General features: G+C 34.1%; 1 protein-coding gene across 1 annotated transcript; it reads left to right on the top strand.

Moving 5' to 3' along the window:
* The first annotated feature begins 15,528 nt into the window (after nucleotides 1-15,528).
* Nucleotides 15,529-19,235, top strand: LOC117689744 (uncharacterized). The gene is made up of 3 exons (XM_034471567.2): nucleotides 15,529-17,532; nucleotides 17,632-17,767; nucleotides 17,994-19,235. The coding sequence occupies exons 1-3, from the start codon at nucleotides 15,738-15,740 to the stop codon at nucleotides 18,163-18,165; spliced, it is 2,103 nt and encodes a 700-aa protein (XP_034327458.2). The 5' UTR covers nucleotides 15,529-15,737; the 3' UTR covers nucleotides 18,166-19,235.

The following is a 19,235-nucleotide window of genomic DNA, read 5'->3' as shown; positions in this document are numbered from 1 at the left end:
TCTGGATAGCTGATGTTAAAACAATCATTTGTACAAACAATTTGCTCATAAAGCTGATAATTCTTTTGGCTGCAAAATTTTGAGATATTAAATTATTGCTATAACGCCACGAAGATCTAGGAAGAATGAGAGACCAACCAAGACTGGTGTTTGGAAGCCTGGTCTGAATTCTTTGAAATATTTCTTTCATGTTTGTACGTAAGTCAAGAAGAGGAACATTACCAATATCATTTCCCCCACAGTGAATAATTAAAATATCAGGAGACGGTTCGTACCTCAACAGCAACTGAATTCGAGGGAACAACTTATTTAACGTTAAACCGCTCTTGCCCTGCCAAAGGATGCGATAATTTTGTCGTTGAAGTCCTAGATGAGCTTTTTCTTCAGAAAGGCGAGCGCGTTGGAAAGCCCACTTGATAAGAAATGAACCTATTATCCAAATGTTCCTTTCTTGACCTATATATGATAACAAATATGTATATAAGGAAAAAACAAAAAATTCTTACTGATTCGATATTTTTAAATTCTAATGTAGCTTTTGTACGCATTTGATGACCATGCCATCTACCTTTTTCATAATTTCTGATTCAGTATTTAAAAAAAACTATTAGAAGCAGTCCCTATTCGAAAAGAGTGGGAAGTGTAGAGTGAATTTGAAAGATCTATGATATCTATTGGTTTATTCAGTACTGACGTAAACAGATTGCGCGTAAGTGAACTGCCATCCATGTGAATAAAGAGTTGCCCACCAATATTTGGCCTGACCGACAGATATCATAGTAAAAGCAAAATAGGGCAAATAGCTCGAGTATCGGATTCAACCAACTGAATTGATGAACTTTTTCCTGATTGGTCAGTTTCGAAAACGGAACAGTAAGCTTTAATAGTTTCCTATTAATTGATTGGTCGTTGATTATCTGTATGTCCTTAATACCAATAATATGGTGAATGTTATTGGTATTGTTCCTTGTAAATTCACCTACTCTCAAAAAGGCGTGATATGCCAAAGAAAATGCAGTATAAAATAGGAAGGTTTCAAAATTAGATGAACAAACATAGCTTGAACTTGATATGAGCTTTTTTAAAATATCTTGAGTTATAGGCAAACGTTGGTCAATTGCTTTGCGTAAACGTTTAACACCTTCTAAAAGTTTTGTAACTAGCAAGTATTTTGTACAATCATTGGTGCATAGAAGTTTGCGTTTGAAACTTATTCCAGCTAAATATGGTGATATTGTACTATATGCTAAACCTTTCAGGGACATATGAGCAATGAAAACACGTAAGTGGGAAACTGGAGGACCCCAAATGTTGGAAAAACCATAGTCTTTTCGAAAACTTGAAAAAATTCTTAAACTGTTATTGTATGAAATTTTTGTTTGCGGCTACAGAGTTTAGTATTAGCAGTTTTATTTCAGCTCTGATATCATCCTCGTGAAATCTTCTGGAATCGGCAAAGGATGAACGTCCGCTTCCGGTGCAAGCGATCTGAACCTTGTTCACTGTTAATATGTTTACGAGAAAAAGAATCGGTGATTGAGTTATTATAGCCACTTTTATGCCTTGATTTGAAAAATGTATTATTAATCACAGCATAAAGAACTAAAGGGCGAACCAATTGCATTGCTCTTTTCGATTTTGATGTCTTCTTGTTGAGAATTGCCACTAAAGCAATCTTGTTTGTATGAAACATAATTTTCTTATTGTGGAAATGGCTTTTGAATAGCATAACTGCCCAACCTATTGGAATAAGTTCTAAAAAAAGTAATATCAGATATAATATCTGTATCCTGCCATTGATGAGGCCATTGGAAATAAGCCCACTGACCCTGTAAATAAACGCCGCAGCCAAGTTGTGGATTACCTGCACTATCCGTGTATGGGTGAAGGTCAAAATCGGAAAGCCAATTTATTTCTAAAAAATTTAAGCTTCCGTTAAATTGTTCAAAAAAGCTTAGCCAAACACGAAGGTCACTCTTCATACATGTACCTTCATTGACCCTTATGAAATGAGATGGGTGCTTAATACCACACATAGCGTCACAGAAACGACGGTTAAAAGCACGAGCTGCAGGAATTGCCATGGCGCAAAAATTCAAAGTACCTACCAGGGACTGTAAAATTTTTAGTGTTATTTTGGATTTGCCCAAAATCTGTAATATACTGGACTTCAGAGCAATTATTTTATCCTCAGGTATACTTATAACCATTTTTTCTGTGTCGATTTCTATGCCTAGAAAAACCAATGACTTTTTAGGCCCAAATGTTTTTTCATCTGCTAGCGGAATTCCAAAATCTCTACAAGTATTCTGAAAACTTGACATTAATAATCTGCACCCTTCAATATCTTTCGCTGCAAAAATGAAATCATCAAGGTAATGACTTAATGTATCTTTACCTGTTTTCGTTATTGTCACCCATTCTAGAAAACTAGTAAATTTTTCCCATAGAGCACAACTTATCGAACAGCCCATAGGGAGGCACATATCAAAAAAACTAGTAAATTTTTCCCATAGAGCACAACTTATCGAACAGCCCATAGGGAGGCACATATCATAATAAAGCTGATTTTTAAATTTAAAACCTAACAATTCTTGATCAGCTGGATGTACGGGTAATTCACGTCAATTTTTGCAAGAAAAGAGTCTTTACCTAAGTTAGCAATCATTTCATTTCTAGAACCTCATCAAACGGTATGTAATGAACCGTGCAATAATCTGGGTCAATGAAATCATTCACACTACTTCCTTCAGGGAATGATAAATGGTGTATTAAACGCCAACCCCCAACTTTCTAAGCATCAATGCCTATGGGTGATAATATAAAATTATGCATAGGTACTTGATCGAATGGACCGGCAACACGACCCCATTCAACTTCTTTGTATATTTATGTCTTACTTCCTCTGGGTGCTGTTTGATTGAAATTAAGTGATCACAGGTTGATGCAAAACGGGGACCTAATAGTTGATTTTAAAACCATATTTAAAGCCATCCCTCAACTTACTAGCATCCAGAGTTTTAGGATACAAAGAAAGGTAAAGATGCATATTACACAATTTAATAGGTGTTGTTCCTGGTTTTTTTTTGATAGTTTGTTGTATGGGACTTTTTCCATGAGCTAAGAGGTGAGGAACGGGCTTGTCAGAGCTTGGTTGCGACACAACTGTTTTGTTGTTTTGATATTTTTCATGACATTTAGTTGCCAGGTGTTTACCAGAACATTTCAAACAGGTATGACTATAATGACAATAGTGTCGCATACAAAACCCCTTATTGTTAAAGTCAAAGCATGCATTTCGCTGAGGCGATTGTTGCCCAGGCGCGCTTGATGGTGAATTAATATACAAAAGCCATGATTCTTGATCGATTTGGTTCCAGGGAATACAATCATTTCTTGCTTTCTTGATGCGAAATTGTCTATCATATTCCCTCCAACCAAATCCATGTGATCGACTAGCAGCAGTTTTTACATTTGCCATATATTTTAGCATCGTTTGTGCTTGGTCGGGATGGGCTACTAAGTATATGCTCATATAAATGAAAAAAGCATCGAGCCTTGTTTGGATATCAAAAATTATGTTTTGGTTCACTGGTTTGAAAGACAATTGACCGTTATTCAAAACAGTTTTGTTTTCCTGGTCATTAACTTGATGTCTTACTAATAAACTTTACAATTCCACGAATTCCCCTTTCATAATGTTTTATTTTGTAGCAGGAACTACGTGCATGCCTAGTTCATCATTAACGCTAATTATGGCATTGAATGAACATTAATGCAATCAAAACTGGTACCTTCACATGAATCTGGCTGATGTGGGTTGATGATTGTTTCAATTTTTTGCTCAGAGTCCGTACTCGGGCCTGCAAGGGATTCCATGTTGATTGCTGGTGAAGATTTTTCAACCAGTTGTTGGTTTATTGAGACCACGCCATTATCTTCCCGCTGGGATATTAATGTCTGAATCGTCTGTGTCAATTCCGGGAGGATCATTTAAGATACAGATACAGCTACTTCCTCGATGCTGACTCCGCTATTCGTCGGGTCTGTTTGGTCCGGTACGTTTTGAAGTTTCGACCTTTTAATCCTACCCGGTAGGCGATCTTTCCCGGCCGATTTCCTTTTTTCGGTACGCCGAACATCCTTTGAATGGGAACCCTGACGGGGCTGCATTTCAAACAATTTTTTCTTCACTTAGTCTACCCAGCTGATCTGTTTACAACCGTTGTAGAATTTGACGCAATGAGAAAAAGTATGACGTCACAATGTATACGGAGAATGAAATTTCCCAGATTTATTTCTAGTGCAGTTAGGTTTGTTCATTGCTATAATTATCTGATTTATTTTGAAAATAAATTTTATTGTATGAAAAAACTTGTTACATGTGTATTGAAATTGAATTACAGTCACTGGATGATAAAAAGCTTTTGATATTCATATCCCTTCACAGAAATATGCATTCGCCAAAAAAAAGAGTTGTAAATCACAGGGGCCAAGACCGTTTTGACATTAATTTCAATGTGTCCATAAATAAAGAAAGGGGTCAAACTCTGACCCACATAAAAAACTACCAGCTCGCTTTAAAAGCCAAATAAATTAATTAATTTTTAAAACACTCGCAATATACATGTATTTTTCAGAAAAGTCATGTCTGAGATACACTCATGCCGAATTTCAAGTTGATGGGTCTTAAAATAGCAGAGATATACGTCATTATTCTCTCGAAGTCGCCAGTTTATTTTTACTCGGACATTTACCGGTCCAGGGCTCCCGGTGGGTTTTCACCTATGAGAGCTGCAGCATTTCGACAACTAGACAAGCATTTGCACTAATTGTTTTAAAAACACACCAACGCACGCTACTGACATTCCCAAACTCTGATAAAATTTCTTAAATACTCTCAGAACTGAACTTTTGTTCTGCACCCACATCGACTTCTGACAAAGCAGGCCATTTTGACGATTTCAAAGTTTTCGAGAAAGAAGGATTTTGATTGGATGAAAATTATCTAATGAAAAAGAGGTTTTCCGTGAAATTCATTTAGCGGACTATTTTGACTGCAGACATGTTTCTCCTGTCATGGTAAATACGAAACAGAAACATTCATACATATATAAATATTTATATTTTATTAGGTGAAGCAAATACCGAAGACTTGTTATTTATTCATATATTATTTAACAACTTACAAAACAGACACGTAGCATTGTTTTTCGGGGGGGGGGGGGGGGGGTCTTACATTGGTTTAAACTTAACATGCAATGATAATAATGTTAAACATTTAAAAAATATGTTAAATCTTCAAAATCATAATTGGAACGACATGTGGGTACATATAACAAACCTTTTTTTTTTAAAGAAAAATGGCGGTACATGTATTAAAGTTTCATTCCTATGTACATGAAATTCTAAATATATACTGACAAAAATGCGTGTCCCCAATGCTAGAATGCTAGGTGCCTACAAAAGGATGTACAATCTATATATATATATATATATATATATATATATATATATATATATATATATATATATATATATATATATATATATATATATCAGGCTTGGGGCGAATTACATTGTAAAGTAATGCATTGCATTACCATTACTTCATGAATTTGGGCATTAAATTACCATTACCATTACTTTATTTTCTTGAAGTAATGCATTACATTAGCATTACTTGAGTAAAGTAATGCATTACCATTACCATTACTTTGTGAAAAGTCAAAAATAAGTCTTAGAAAAGTAAAGCTAAATAAAGAGTTTTTGCAAATGTTTTAAATATAAAACACTCTTTAACATCTCTACAGGTTCATGTTCAGTATCAGGTTCTTAAACATTGTACAAAATTCATTCTTTATTTGCTCAATATATAATCATAATTATGGTATAACGTTGCGGTTATTAAAAGCTAAATAGAGATGTTTCCCCAGATTACTCAAATCTTTAAAATTGTCGACATTTAATTGTATTATTTATACACAGAGAGGCTCTAACAGTAATATTTCTTAATGTATTTTAATCGGATTTGTTAATACTGAGGACACTTAATGATATCATCAAATTTTCAAAGGGTCCGTCTTTCAAATGCATCCTGTCAGGTTTGAAAAAAATCCCAGCTATACTAAATAAACGTTTTACAGGAGCAGTTGAAGCTGGGACTGAAAGATTGTTTGGCAATCTTTATCTTAGGATATATCAAGTGGAATAATAGAAAAAATAGATTAATCTTGTATTTTCTTTCAGTCCAAACTAATATTCTTAATATACAACAGAGAGAAAGAGAGAGAGAGAGAGAGAGAGAGAGAGTAATAATTTTCAAATGGGTAATATTATTGGAAGTGATTTTGATTTCATCATGGAAGGACAGTGATTTCATGTTTTTTTTTAAAGTTGCATGTCTGTCCACTATTCTATTGGAACATGACCAAGGGAAGGGGATTGGGGTGTTTAGCACTTCTTAAAACAATAGATTGTTTCTAAGATTATCCTGGGGGCATAGTGTGTTGTTGACACATTCTTAATTGAAGTGCAAACTAATTGGAGTAAAATTTTTAAAATGGTTTCAAAGTCTTAATAACAAACCCTTAAAAAGATTATTTAATTGTGTTGTTAGATCTATCATTATTAACAATCTAAAAATTATATTTTTAAATCTTTTTTTAATACATGTTTTACATGTACAACTAAAACATTTTTTTTCTCAAGAATTTTTTTTTCTTCTTTAAAATAATATTAATTAAATACAATTTCAGTTATTCATTTATTCATCACATTTTTTTAAGGGAACATGCATAAATAAGCATTGTAATGCAAAGTAATGCCATGTAATGCCAGCATAACACTAGATTTTGGAAAGTAATGCATAACATTAGCATTACTTGTAATGCTAAATTTGTGGCATTACACATTACTAGCATTACCTTGAAAACATGTAATGCATTGCAATGCATTACCATTACTTTTAGCATTACCCCAAGCCTGATATATATATAAAAATGCATATGCACATGGACTTTATAGCGCTGCATCGCATTGAGGGTAGATTAGCTGCAATAATGGAGCCTTCTCCCGATTTTTTTTTTTTGGGAGATGGCTACAACTTCATAGGATCTCCGTAATGGTGCAAGTGCGGGAGTGATTCACTCCCGCAACGATTTCGTGTCAAATCGTATATAAATGACAATAACATTTGCATTTCTTACCTGAACCCAAACATTGTAGATGTCTATGGCATAAATTAATCAAAAATATCAAGTATAGTCCATATATCGGTTATTTTTTGTGTATGTCAACAACATAACTTGAATTTGTCCGCCATGTTTACTGACCTAGACCGGTCTTAATTTTTTGACAGCCAATGAGAATTCAGGAGCGGATCTTGAACTGAATATAGGAATTCCCCTATTATAAACATTATTAACGCGGTGAATATGAATTTTCCATTATATACCATTTCCTTAAATGATGTTTTAGTGATAGAAGGAGGTAAGATCGATTATCTACACTGACATTCACGCGAGAACTGTCATGGCTGCTAAAAAAGACGACTGGTAAACATGCTGACGTGTTTTATCTGGTTTTGATTTATATATGGTTAGTTTGTTCAACCTGAATTTAAAAAATCATTTTATCTAAAGGAAGTCACATATAAAATCGATCTTTTCAGACCAAAGATTCGCACATTTTATAAGTGAACAAATACAAGGATATGATCTTCATATGCATTCTTGGGAGGCAGTTGACAGACTTCAAATGTTTGGTTTTCTATGTTCTTTTATTTCCAGGGATGGGACAGCAAATAATCGTTCTTTTATGAACATAAATGTTGCAGACAAGAATAGCAGAATGGTGAAGAATTCTTGCAACTTTGAAGAAAAAGCTGCATTCCTCATGGACTATTCACATGTTGTAAAAAAGACTAGAAATAATATATTGGCCAGTTGCATTAAAAAGGGTTACACACGGAACCTTAAACTAGTATCAGGAGAACTCATTCAGTGGCAAATGTTCCAAGACTGCTACACCTAAGATAAGAAAAATGCCTTTCAGATACATACACAAGACTTACAAATGAACATTTATATCCATCACAGCAATCAAAAATGAGAAACCATCTAGCAGATGAGGTTTTTGATGAAGAAATGCTTCACCTATTCCTAGAATATCAAAGTACATTGGGATAAAACGGTTTTATTTTAAATTGACCCATCAAACTTCTGCAACAAACAACAGATTTTAAGAATTTTCCGTGATAGAAGACCAGTAATGAGCCTTGTGATGAAAGACTAAGAGATCTCCAACATGTTTTTGCTTGGTTCCAAGAATGGAGGGAAGGGATACAGAAAGACTCTTTATCAAACAGCTGTCTGATGTCTTACCAGTGCATGGATGACATAAAATCCTGCATTGTTGGTTTTCTTGAGCTTTGTTCTGTTCTATTAGGGAGAATAGACTTGGACATTCTTATTACCCCTGCACTAATACACTCTGACATTGTAGAAAACATTTTCTGCCAGCAGCGTTCTACATAGAACGGGGCAAATTCAAACCCAAATGTTCTGCAATACCAAAAAACTCTTAACAGTGTTAATTTAGGACAATCAACTATTTCAAAAAAAGCAAATTCTTCAAAATCTGGAGAAAGAACTTTATCCCTGACTCTCAACAAACCCAAACCTATCAAACAGCAAAAACATACAGCTGTACCTACAGTACCCATTTAAGTTATTCGTCTATGAATGTTAAATCATTAACTGTTTTATGATCAGTAACCAGTTTGTTAAATTGTGCTTATGATTGAAATTTAAAAAAATTTAAAAAATTTTATCAATGAAAACTGTGTATATTGTATTTATCGATGAAGTAAAATATACATGTAGTTTTACCTGCTAAACCGACAGCAAGTGAAGTCATCTATTTGAGTATGACAGGGGGATTCCAGAAAGTCATCAATTATGCTTGGAGGTGGAATACAGGTATTGGCGTTGAAATTGATGTCCCTCACATATTTGGGTGACCTAACTCTGCTGATTGCAACCCCCAACTGTCCAGGCGCAAACATGTTACGGCAGTCCACCTCTACACTGAAAAGAATTTGCACAATAAATATGCATGTATTGGTACATATGTTTTGCTAAAAAACTAAAACATGCTATCGCTTTGACAAGATAAAAGTATGTAAGTGAAACATCCATTGCCTTATAGTGTTTAAAATTCTGAATTAAATTGAAATTTTGAACAGAAAAGTTCATAATAAAATACAGGTTGGAATATTTTTGAATCATGAACTATAGAATATTTAGGTAATGGCAAGAACTTATAGAGATTAAATAAAGATAAAACTAATTGAGAAAATTTTTTTTCCCAAGTTGCTTTATAATAAACAAATGTTTTACTACTATGTTTAACAGAACTGAAAAAGGTGAGAACTACAGATAGACAAAGAGTTATCATTATGATACTAAATGGTATTTATCTTAATTGTTCCAATGTTTATGCTATTCTCTACAAATTTTTCATAATGATTCTGTTTATTGTGAGTCTTTTCAAAACCACAGATGCTTACTGTACATTTCTATATACTTTTACATGTACCTATCTAAAGTCATGCCTTGGACCTTGTGAACTGTCATGGCAAATGCCAATTTCAGAGGAATTCGGACCCTCTCTGCCACATTTTTCTTCAAATCTGGACTGTAAACTGCAAAATTGTAGTTTAAGAATTAATAATAACAAATATATGTGCATTACTTTAAAAATAAGGCTCATGGGAAAGATTTTGAAATATTCAGCATTAAATTAAAGAAAATCTTGAATTTTTTATCAAATGACACATTAAATTTTAAAATTGTTATACCTGAAAATGTTTCTATAGTGTTTTTTCTGGTAATGTTGACGGACTGAAATTGAACAGTTGGCCATCACTGTCGCATGAAATAACTCTGCCCTAAAATCCATTATACAGTTTATCTGAAATGTTTTGCAACAAGATAACTGGACATCCTTTCTTCAGCCAAAGTACTGAAGGTGCTAATAGCCTATGAAGAGATTCAAGTTTACCACTGTCGGTACTTAAATATTCAAATGTTTCTCCGGGTCACCTTAAAATTGAATCCCTCTTATGTTTTTCAACAAGATCATTTGTAGCATATAGTTTGAGAGAATCACATGCTTGAGAACAAAAGTCTTGACTTAATGAATTTACATATTCTTTGGTGTTTAAGCTTACTTTCACCATTGAAATTCCATTCACAACTTTAATAAACTGGGGATCATTTTGTCTGATAACATTATCTAAAATAATTTAATGTGGGATGGCTTGTTGAAATATAGTACTTTCAAAACAGAACTTTCCCTCAGCATGGTACAAAAGATTTCGCACGGGTGGAAGTTGGTAAAAGTCACCACAGAGTATCACTTGTATGCCTCCAAAAGGCAAGTTCTTATTTTTTTTGTAGCACAAGCTTTCTCTAAAAGTTCAAACTGCCTCTGAGACAGCATTGAACATTCATCAACAATAAGTACATAAGTCTCAGAAATTCTTCTGTGTGTCCCCTTCTTATTGTTTTCAACTACACATTGTATCTTGGTTATATCATACCTAAAAAGTAAGAAATAGTATCTTGTGATCAAGTAAAAAAGCACATTTTAAACTGTGTACCGATTATATATCATTTTATTACACACAAGTATTTAATATAAAGTTTCAAAAGTCTGATTTTTAAAATAATAAAAGTTATAACATTGCAGAGTTTAAATGAAGAATGAAACTCTTTACACACTAGTTCAAGGGTGTTATAATATCATGTTATTTTATCAAAAATTGAAGAAAAAACTGAGATCTAGGCATGTGTGTATGTAGCTATATATAATATAACATATATAGTATATTGATTATACTATATTTATACTACATTGCATTACACGTATACAAGTTTGTAATCGCAACCCCCCTCCCCCCAAACACACCCACCCAGCTTAGCTCCGAATCACACACTGCTAAATATGCACATTAGACAGATAATATGTAAAAATAAGAATAAACCAATGCATCTGCCCAATGCTTACCTGCCATCGTCAATTCCACTCCAGCTGTGGACAGTCTGCGCTTTACACACAGCTCCAAAGTTTGAGCAGGCAATGCCTGTCGTGCACGTAACATGTACATTCTTAATTTGGCCAAAAGTCGTGTAAATTCTCTAAAGAAGCCATGTCTTGCACGTCCCTGCTTGACCCCCGATGTACAATGTGTCCAGATACAGCCAAAAAAACGCTCGCTGTTGTGCTTCATCGTTATACTGTCAATGGATTTTTGTTTAAGTCGTTATGTATATTTTACATCTACTTCCGAAAAGTCCGCCAAAATCAAAAGGTCATGGTCAGATATAGCCAAAAATATACACCAATGAAATTGAGTTTAACATTAGCTATAAAAATGGCCGGTTTTGTCAGAAGTCGATGTGGGTGCAGAGTTAAAGTTCAGTTCTGAGAGTATTTAAGGAATTTTATCGGAGTTTAGGAATGTAAGTAGCGTGCGTATGGTGTGTATTTAAAGGAATTAGTGCAAATGCTTGTCCAGTTGTCTAAATGCTGCAGCTCTCATAGGTGAAACCCACCGGGAGCCCTGGACCTGTAAATGTGCGAGTAAAAATAAACTGGCGACTTCGAGAGAATAATGACGTATATCTCCGCTATTTTAAGACCCATCAACTTGAAATTCGGCATGAGTGTATCTCAGACATTGCTTCTCTGAAAAATACATGCATATTGCGAGTGTTTTAAAAATTAATTTATTTGGCTTTTGAAGCGAGCTGCTAGTTTTTTATGTGGGTCAGAGTTTGACCCCTTTCTTTATTTATGGTTACATTGAAATTAATGTCAAAACGGGGTTGACCCCTGTGTTGTAAATAATTTTTATTATGTGTATCAGAAGAGTAAAATCAACGAAGCTATCAATGAATATTTAAGGAATGAATTCAATATTTATTTGTTTTATACGATATAAAATGGTTTGGGGCAGTTTACGCTTCATAAACCGCGAAGCGGTTTATAAAAAAACGTAAACTGTTTCAAACCATTTTATATCGTATAAAACTAATAAATATTGAATTCATTGCTTATAATTTAATTTTTTAACTCTTCATTGTAGATAAAAACGGTTGTTTGACCTTTAAAATGACCTAAAATTGTACAAAATTCAAACGTAAAGTCAGGCGAATTGATACGTTTTTGACGTTAGTCTTACTATGACGTAGGCAACATTCTTTATACGATATAAAACATTTTTTTAGCCAATCAGAAAGCGCGTTACAACCAGAATTAAATAATATAAATATGCATAGTGATCGATTTCCTAGTTAATCAATATTGTCAATATATTTAAAATCAATTCCATGTTTCAAGAGGGACTTCAAGCAGATTTAATATGTATACACCATAATGACAATGTAATTGAAGAATAGAATGTGATAAACAGTCAGTCACTGAATTATCAGAAGATATCAACATTACTTACCAGTCACTTGGGTGTCTTAACTAAGCCTGGAGTCTTGTGTTGTTACCTGATGCTCCCAAGCAGACCAACATTTGTTTGTGAAGTACCATGAGGGCGGATACCCACTGGAAGGGGTACTGGGGTCTGCAAATTTCCTGATCCGCGCATGCCCCCCCCCCCCTCCCTCCTCGAAAAAGAAAATTAATCTTCAAAACCCCTTGTAAAATTAAGTCAATTATAATGATTAAATAAGTTTCTCAAAATAAAATGCACATGCAAAAAACAATACGCGGCGAATCAAACTATTAATAGACAAGTTTTAAAGATCTGTATTTGCTATATACATGTAATATACTACTGTGTTTCTTTTATTCAGCGTTTATACATTTAATATTGTACCATGGTCAGGTATCGATATTTTGTATTACGTCATAAGTATGACGCAGCTACGACTGAAGACCTAATCGTTGCTTGCAACGAGCTCGTCTCTAGTAATATTTATAACTGATATTAATGCACAATAAACACAAATCACATTTTCAAAAACGACTAACAGCGGACGGTTTGATAATTCGCGCGACCGTCGTTAGTATTGGCCTATAAACATCTCTTTTTACGTCAGCATGACATGGACACATGATCGAACGACGATTCAGCAACTAATAAATATTCAAACTTTTGAAGATATCGGTGTTACTAGAAATTAATGTGACTGATCCGATACCAGTGTCGGGCGATCATGTTTCTTCAGCCGCCGATACAAGGAAAATTTCATCGCCCAACCATTGGCTGTAAGATGAACTTGGCATGAAAGTTCGTAGAAAAAATGTAAATTCGTACATTTGAGGATATTAAAAACACAATGATGTTTTTCCACTTCTACAGAATTTACCTTCAGAGCAATTTGTGCAACACAATTAAAATACTTATAAAATGGAACAAAATGCAAAGATGTCATGCATACTGAACAAATCAAACCATTTTCGAACACTCTACATGTGTAATTCACAGGGGCCAAGCCCGTTTTAACATTATTTTCAATGTCACCATAAATAAAGGGGTCGAACTCTGACCCAGATGAAAAAAAAAACTACCAGCTCGCTTAAAAAGCCTTAAGAATCAATTAATTTTTACGATATTTGCAATTTTTATGTAGTGTTTACAAAAATGATGTCTGAGATATACTAATGCCGAATTTCAAGTTGATGGGTCTTAAAATAGCGGAGATATACGTCATTATTCTCTCGTAATCGCCAGTTTATTTTTACTCGGACATTTACCGGTCCAGAGCTCACGGTAAGTTTTGCAGTTATGCCTATGAAAACAACAGTATTTCGACAAATGGAGAAACATTCGCACTAATCTTTAAAATTCTTATATCAAACGCACGCTACTAACATACAAAACCTGAACTCCGATAAAATTCCTAAATCCATGCTGAACTTTCATTCTGCAACCACATTGACTTCTGAGAGGGCCAGCCATTTTGACATCTTCGAGAAAGACTGATTCTATTAACCAATGAAATTGAGTTTAACATTAGCTATCACAATGACCGGTCTTGTCAGAAGTTGATGTGGCTACAGAATAAAAATTCAGTTGGGACACAGGAGTCGGCAATTTTATCAATAAATAATACCTAGAGTCAAAATCAGTAAAAACCCAGCCTGGTGAGCAACTTAACTCTGTCCTAAACTTCGGGTAATTCAACCCCTAAAGCTCTACATCGGCGAATAATTCAGATTTCTGTCAACATTCGATCTACCGAGAGGCCATGTAGTGACGTCACATTCACCCCGAGACTGCGCGGATTGTAAACATTAGAAGGACAGTAATTACCTCCCTTTTATTTTTAAATCATATAAAATAAAAATATAACAAAGCCAACATTGTCCTTGGTTTATTATGTTAAATCATCTTTTGATTTTTAAGGACGTTTTCAATGCTTCAATAATTTTTTAAAACCTGTTAAATGTAAAAATATTTATTTACAATACGCGCAGTCTCGGGGTGAATGTGACGACACTACATGGCTTCTCGGTAGATCGAATGTTGACAGAAATCTGAATAATTCGCCGATGTAGAGCTTTAGGGGTTGAATTATCCAAGGTTTAGGACAGAGTTAAGTTGTTTGACGCTAGTTCTCTTGATTGTTATTGATTTAATCGCCAGGTCAAAGCAAATATCGACGCGACAGCAGATTTGTGAAAAATCGCGTTGCATTCCTGTTCGCTTCGCTCACTTTGTGAGCGAAGCTCACGGCTGGGTTTTTACTTATTTTGACTTAAGGTATTATTTATTGATAAGATTGCCAACTCCTGTGGTTGGGAGAGTATTTAAGGAATTTTATAGGAATTTGAGGATGTAAGTATCGTGCGTTTGGTGTGAAATTTTAAAAGATAAGTGCGAATGTGTCTCAACTTATTGAAATACTGTTGTTGTTGTAGGCAAAATCCCATCGTGAGCCCTTGACCGGTAAATGTCCGAGTAAAAATAAACTGGAGACTTCGAGAGAATAATGACGTATATCTCCGCTAAATTTAAAACCAACCAACTTGAAATTCGGCATGAGTGTATCAGACACCACTTTTCTGAAAACTACATGGATATTGCGAATGTAATAAAAATTAATTGATATTTTGCTTTTGAAGCGAGCTGGTAGATTTTTATCTGGGTCAGAGTTCGACCTCTTTCTTTATTTAAGGTTACATTGAAATTAATGCCAAAACGGGCTTGGCCCCTGTAAAATATACAAAAGTAAATACGATCAATGTCCATCTTGGGTGATTAAGTGGATTATCTGAGAGAGAGAGAGAGAGAGAGAGAGAGAGAGAGAGAGAGAGAGAGAGAGAGATTTGACTTTAAGTGATCAAATTAGTTTTAATATAAAAAGGAAGTGTTCAAATGTTCTGCTCCTTGCGACAAGTACTTAACTCATGTCAGAAAAATTGGGTCCTGTAACTAATCAGTTTGTGCATATCAAAACTGTAAATAAGAAGAACACTTAACATGCCCCTCTATAACAAAACAATCTTTGATTGAAGAGGAACAAATTTAAAAAAAAAGAATTCAGGATGCAACAAAGGTTGAATAGTGTTGGATAATATTGTAAACGTATAATAATTGGCTGTGTATTCTATTTTGCGTTATTGGCGGAAGGTTTTTGAATAGTGATAACTCGCCATCAAACAAACAAAATTGCGCTGATAAGAAGTGAGCGTTTCGTTCCAAGACAAGAATGGCATTGTTGTTCTGGATGCTTTGGATTTCTGTTCTGCTTAAAACCTTTGGTTTTGGTAATACACAGATCATATATGAAGAACGGAGTGAGAAAAATTGTGCGCTGGAAAAACTTACCCCCAGCAATCCTGTAATAATGCTTTTAAATGAACGCATTTCTAAATTGGAGGACGAATTACAAATTGTGAAAGAAACATACTCTCGGCAAGAAATACTGGGCTTTGAGCTTTTAAAGAATGGAAGTCAAAATTCAACGATGCAGATTGAAAATCTCGAAACAAAATTAGCTATGACCTTTAATAAAGCAAAGACAATGATTAATGAATCTTTTCAAAAACTCCTCGTCGAAGAAAAAAATTCTACGATTGAAAATATAAAAATATTGCAGGAAACAGTAGAAAAATCTGAAATGAAATTATCTGAGATGGTGAAAAATCTATCAATATCCGTGTCAAAGCTGGAAAATGAGATAACAGGCCTGTTTAGAAGAACTGAACAAGACGTTTCCTCACATAAATACGATTTCAATGGAAAATTAGAAAATATAACAACTTCGATAAAAACTACGAATGAACGCCTACAACTTGACGCTGTGAATTGCAATTCGACTACCTCCCTCTTGGAACAAAAGGTACAGGATATCCTTAAAGAACAATTATCATTAATGGATGACGTAGCTTCGACGAATAAAGAGATATCAATCTTCAAAAGTAATGTCACTAAAATTTCAAACGTTTCACAGCATCAGTTTTCCGAATTAACTTCAAGTATGTCTTCCTTGACAGAGGAAATAAAAAAAGAGCAGCATGATTTGATTGGGTTTGTGGCAAATAACATTTCCATGGCAATGGAAAACGAAGTCTCGTTGATGAAGGCATCGTTAACTAATGCGACAAACACAATGAATAACCTTATTCAACTTGAGTTAAACCAATCGGAATCAAAAATAGATCTGATGGTTCAAAATATATCCGTTGCAATGACGACGCTAGAAAATAAGATAACAGACCAGTTAAATAATGTTCGACAAGATGTTTCTTCATATAAACCCGATTTGCAGGGAAAGTTACACGAATTTTACAGTCTAATGACGAATAACATGTCTAAAGAAATTGCAAACGAACTTTCGTCTATACTGATCTCCTTAACCACAATGACAAGAAGGATTGATGATCAAGATCGACTAATTGTTCAAAACATGTCTGCAATAGAAGATTTTATCACACAAAAATGTGAAACACAAATTCAGTCGATTGCTATTAATACGTCATCAAAAATCACAGATATTGAGAATATTTTGCTTACTCGACTTGAGAAACAAGGATTCCAAAATAACGAAACGATAAAAGATATGAAACACCTAAACGATTTTAGTGAGGAAATTAATTCGAAGTTGAATGAAACTAGTTATCAACTTATAAATGTTAACGGCGACTTCCGACAAATTCGCCAGCGGATGGATTCCATGGAGAATAATCAAAAACAGCTGGAAATATATACCAATTCCTCCCTTGCACACATTCAAAGTATTGAAGCCAATATTTCTATATTCAAAGAATCTGCGTTCAAAACAATTTCATCTAAGGTTGATGATGCCGCTGTAAATGCTAGACAATTAACCTCGAGATTAAACCAAGTGACAGGAAGTATATCAACTTTGCAAAGCAAAGCAACAAGGTTTGAACAATTTCACAGCAGTCAAAACACTCGGTTGTCAAATATAGAAAGTCGTCTTTCTAGTGCTTCATCATCTCTGACAAACATAAAGAACGATTTAAAAAAGAGATATTCTGGTAAGTAGAATTAAACTTCACTTCTTATTTGAAATTAGGCTGAGACAATACAGGAATACAGGAATAGATAACATTCTATCATTATTTTTTTTTCCTTAGGTGTTATTCGTTTGACAAATGGTGGAAGAACCTATGGAAGAGTTGAGGTGTACCACAATGGGGCTTGGGGAACAGTATGTGACGATGGTTGGGATACCAGTGATGCCAAAGTAGCCTGTCGTATGATGGGACTTAGGTAAGGACATTGAATAACCCTGCTTATATGAAGCAATATAACAAAATATGTGCTGCCACAAAAACTTTCAAAGTTTGTAATCAAAATATATAACTTTTGGAAAACGTGTAAATAAATATTATTGAATAAAGTATGAATAACGTTTTAGACAGTGTATCTACGTGCAATCATTTTAGGACGCGTATAAGTCAAAATTATTAAAACAAGATTTTGTTATGACTTGAAGCGGTGGGACTGCTAGGGGTTCAGCTTACTATGGACAGGGAACAGGGACTATCTGGCTTGACGATCTGGGCTGCACGGGATACGAACCATCTCTGTTCGCCTGCCGTCATCTAACCATTGGAAGTCATAACTGTGGTCATGGTGAAGATGCTGGTGTTTCCTGCAGCTATTGATGATCATAATAAAGATAACCGTTTTACATTTAACAAAACGAACTATGATGTAATATGCATGCTTATTTGTGTTAAAGAGGTTCGTTCCTCTGTTTTGGGGTAGCCATTTTGGATCACCTCTATTCTAGAAAGTATGCATCATATATTTGATTCTACTCATAAATTCAAATTTTATAATGGCAATTAAACTATCTTAAATAACATAGTAAAGGAAAAATTACATATTTACAGAGTTTAGTATGGAACTATATTTTGTGGCGGAAAGTTTTTAAGAAGAAAATGAACATTTTTCATAACTCAGTTGTTTTAGAGTATCGTCACTTTAGCTTCCTTATTTTCAGTGCAAACAAAAATTCCAGATAGTTTGTGCATTTGGGTATCTTCATTTTGTTAGGTAAAACATAATTTTACAATTTTTTATTATTTCTAACGACACATATTGGTAAATTTAACTTGTATTTCATAAAAGTCAAAGAAAAATAAATCCCCATTGTTGGCTCTAATCAGCTTATTTTATGCCATATCTTAAATTTTACATTATAGACCCATACTTTTAGTTTTATTTTCTGATATTTTAAGATTTTTCTGTCAAGTTTATCCTAATTTGAGAAAAAGTTTGTGACTTTTAAATAATTTCATTACATGTTGAATTGGTAATGGAATAAAATAGCGTTTTATCAGTGCAAAAAGGTCAATATATCAATTAGGTGAAGAAATTGTAACATTTTTCTTTATCATATATAATGGTAATTCATCTTAAATAGTATGAATTTGTATTTAATGGCATGGTTCATTTCGATAATAAAATATAGAGGGAAAAGCGATTTATGTGCAGTCTGCACTTTTAGTGCAGAAAGGTCATATTGAATACACTGTAGCACCAATTTAAGCATATGGACCCCAAAAATTTGTTTTGAAATCTGGTAAAGCTGTGCGAGTAGAATTTTAAAAAATACTTTAGAAAAAACTAAAAGACTTTTTATCACAGGATCTAACGTCCTTAAGTTGAGTAATAACAATATGCATTGCTGTAATTCCAATAAAGCCTTTGCAACAGCTACAGAAAAATG

Source organism: Magallana gigas, chromosome 8, assembly GCF_963853765.1.
Source record: "Magallana gigas chromosome 8, xbMagGiga1.1, whole genome shotgun sequence".
In the NCBI taxonomy this organism is placed as follows: Eukaryota; Metazoa; Mollusca; class Bivalvia; order Ostreida; family Ostreidae; genus Magallana; species Magallana gigas.
Note: the sequence above shows the minus strand (reverse complement) of the source record. Positions and strands in the feature narration are given on the sequence as shown.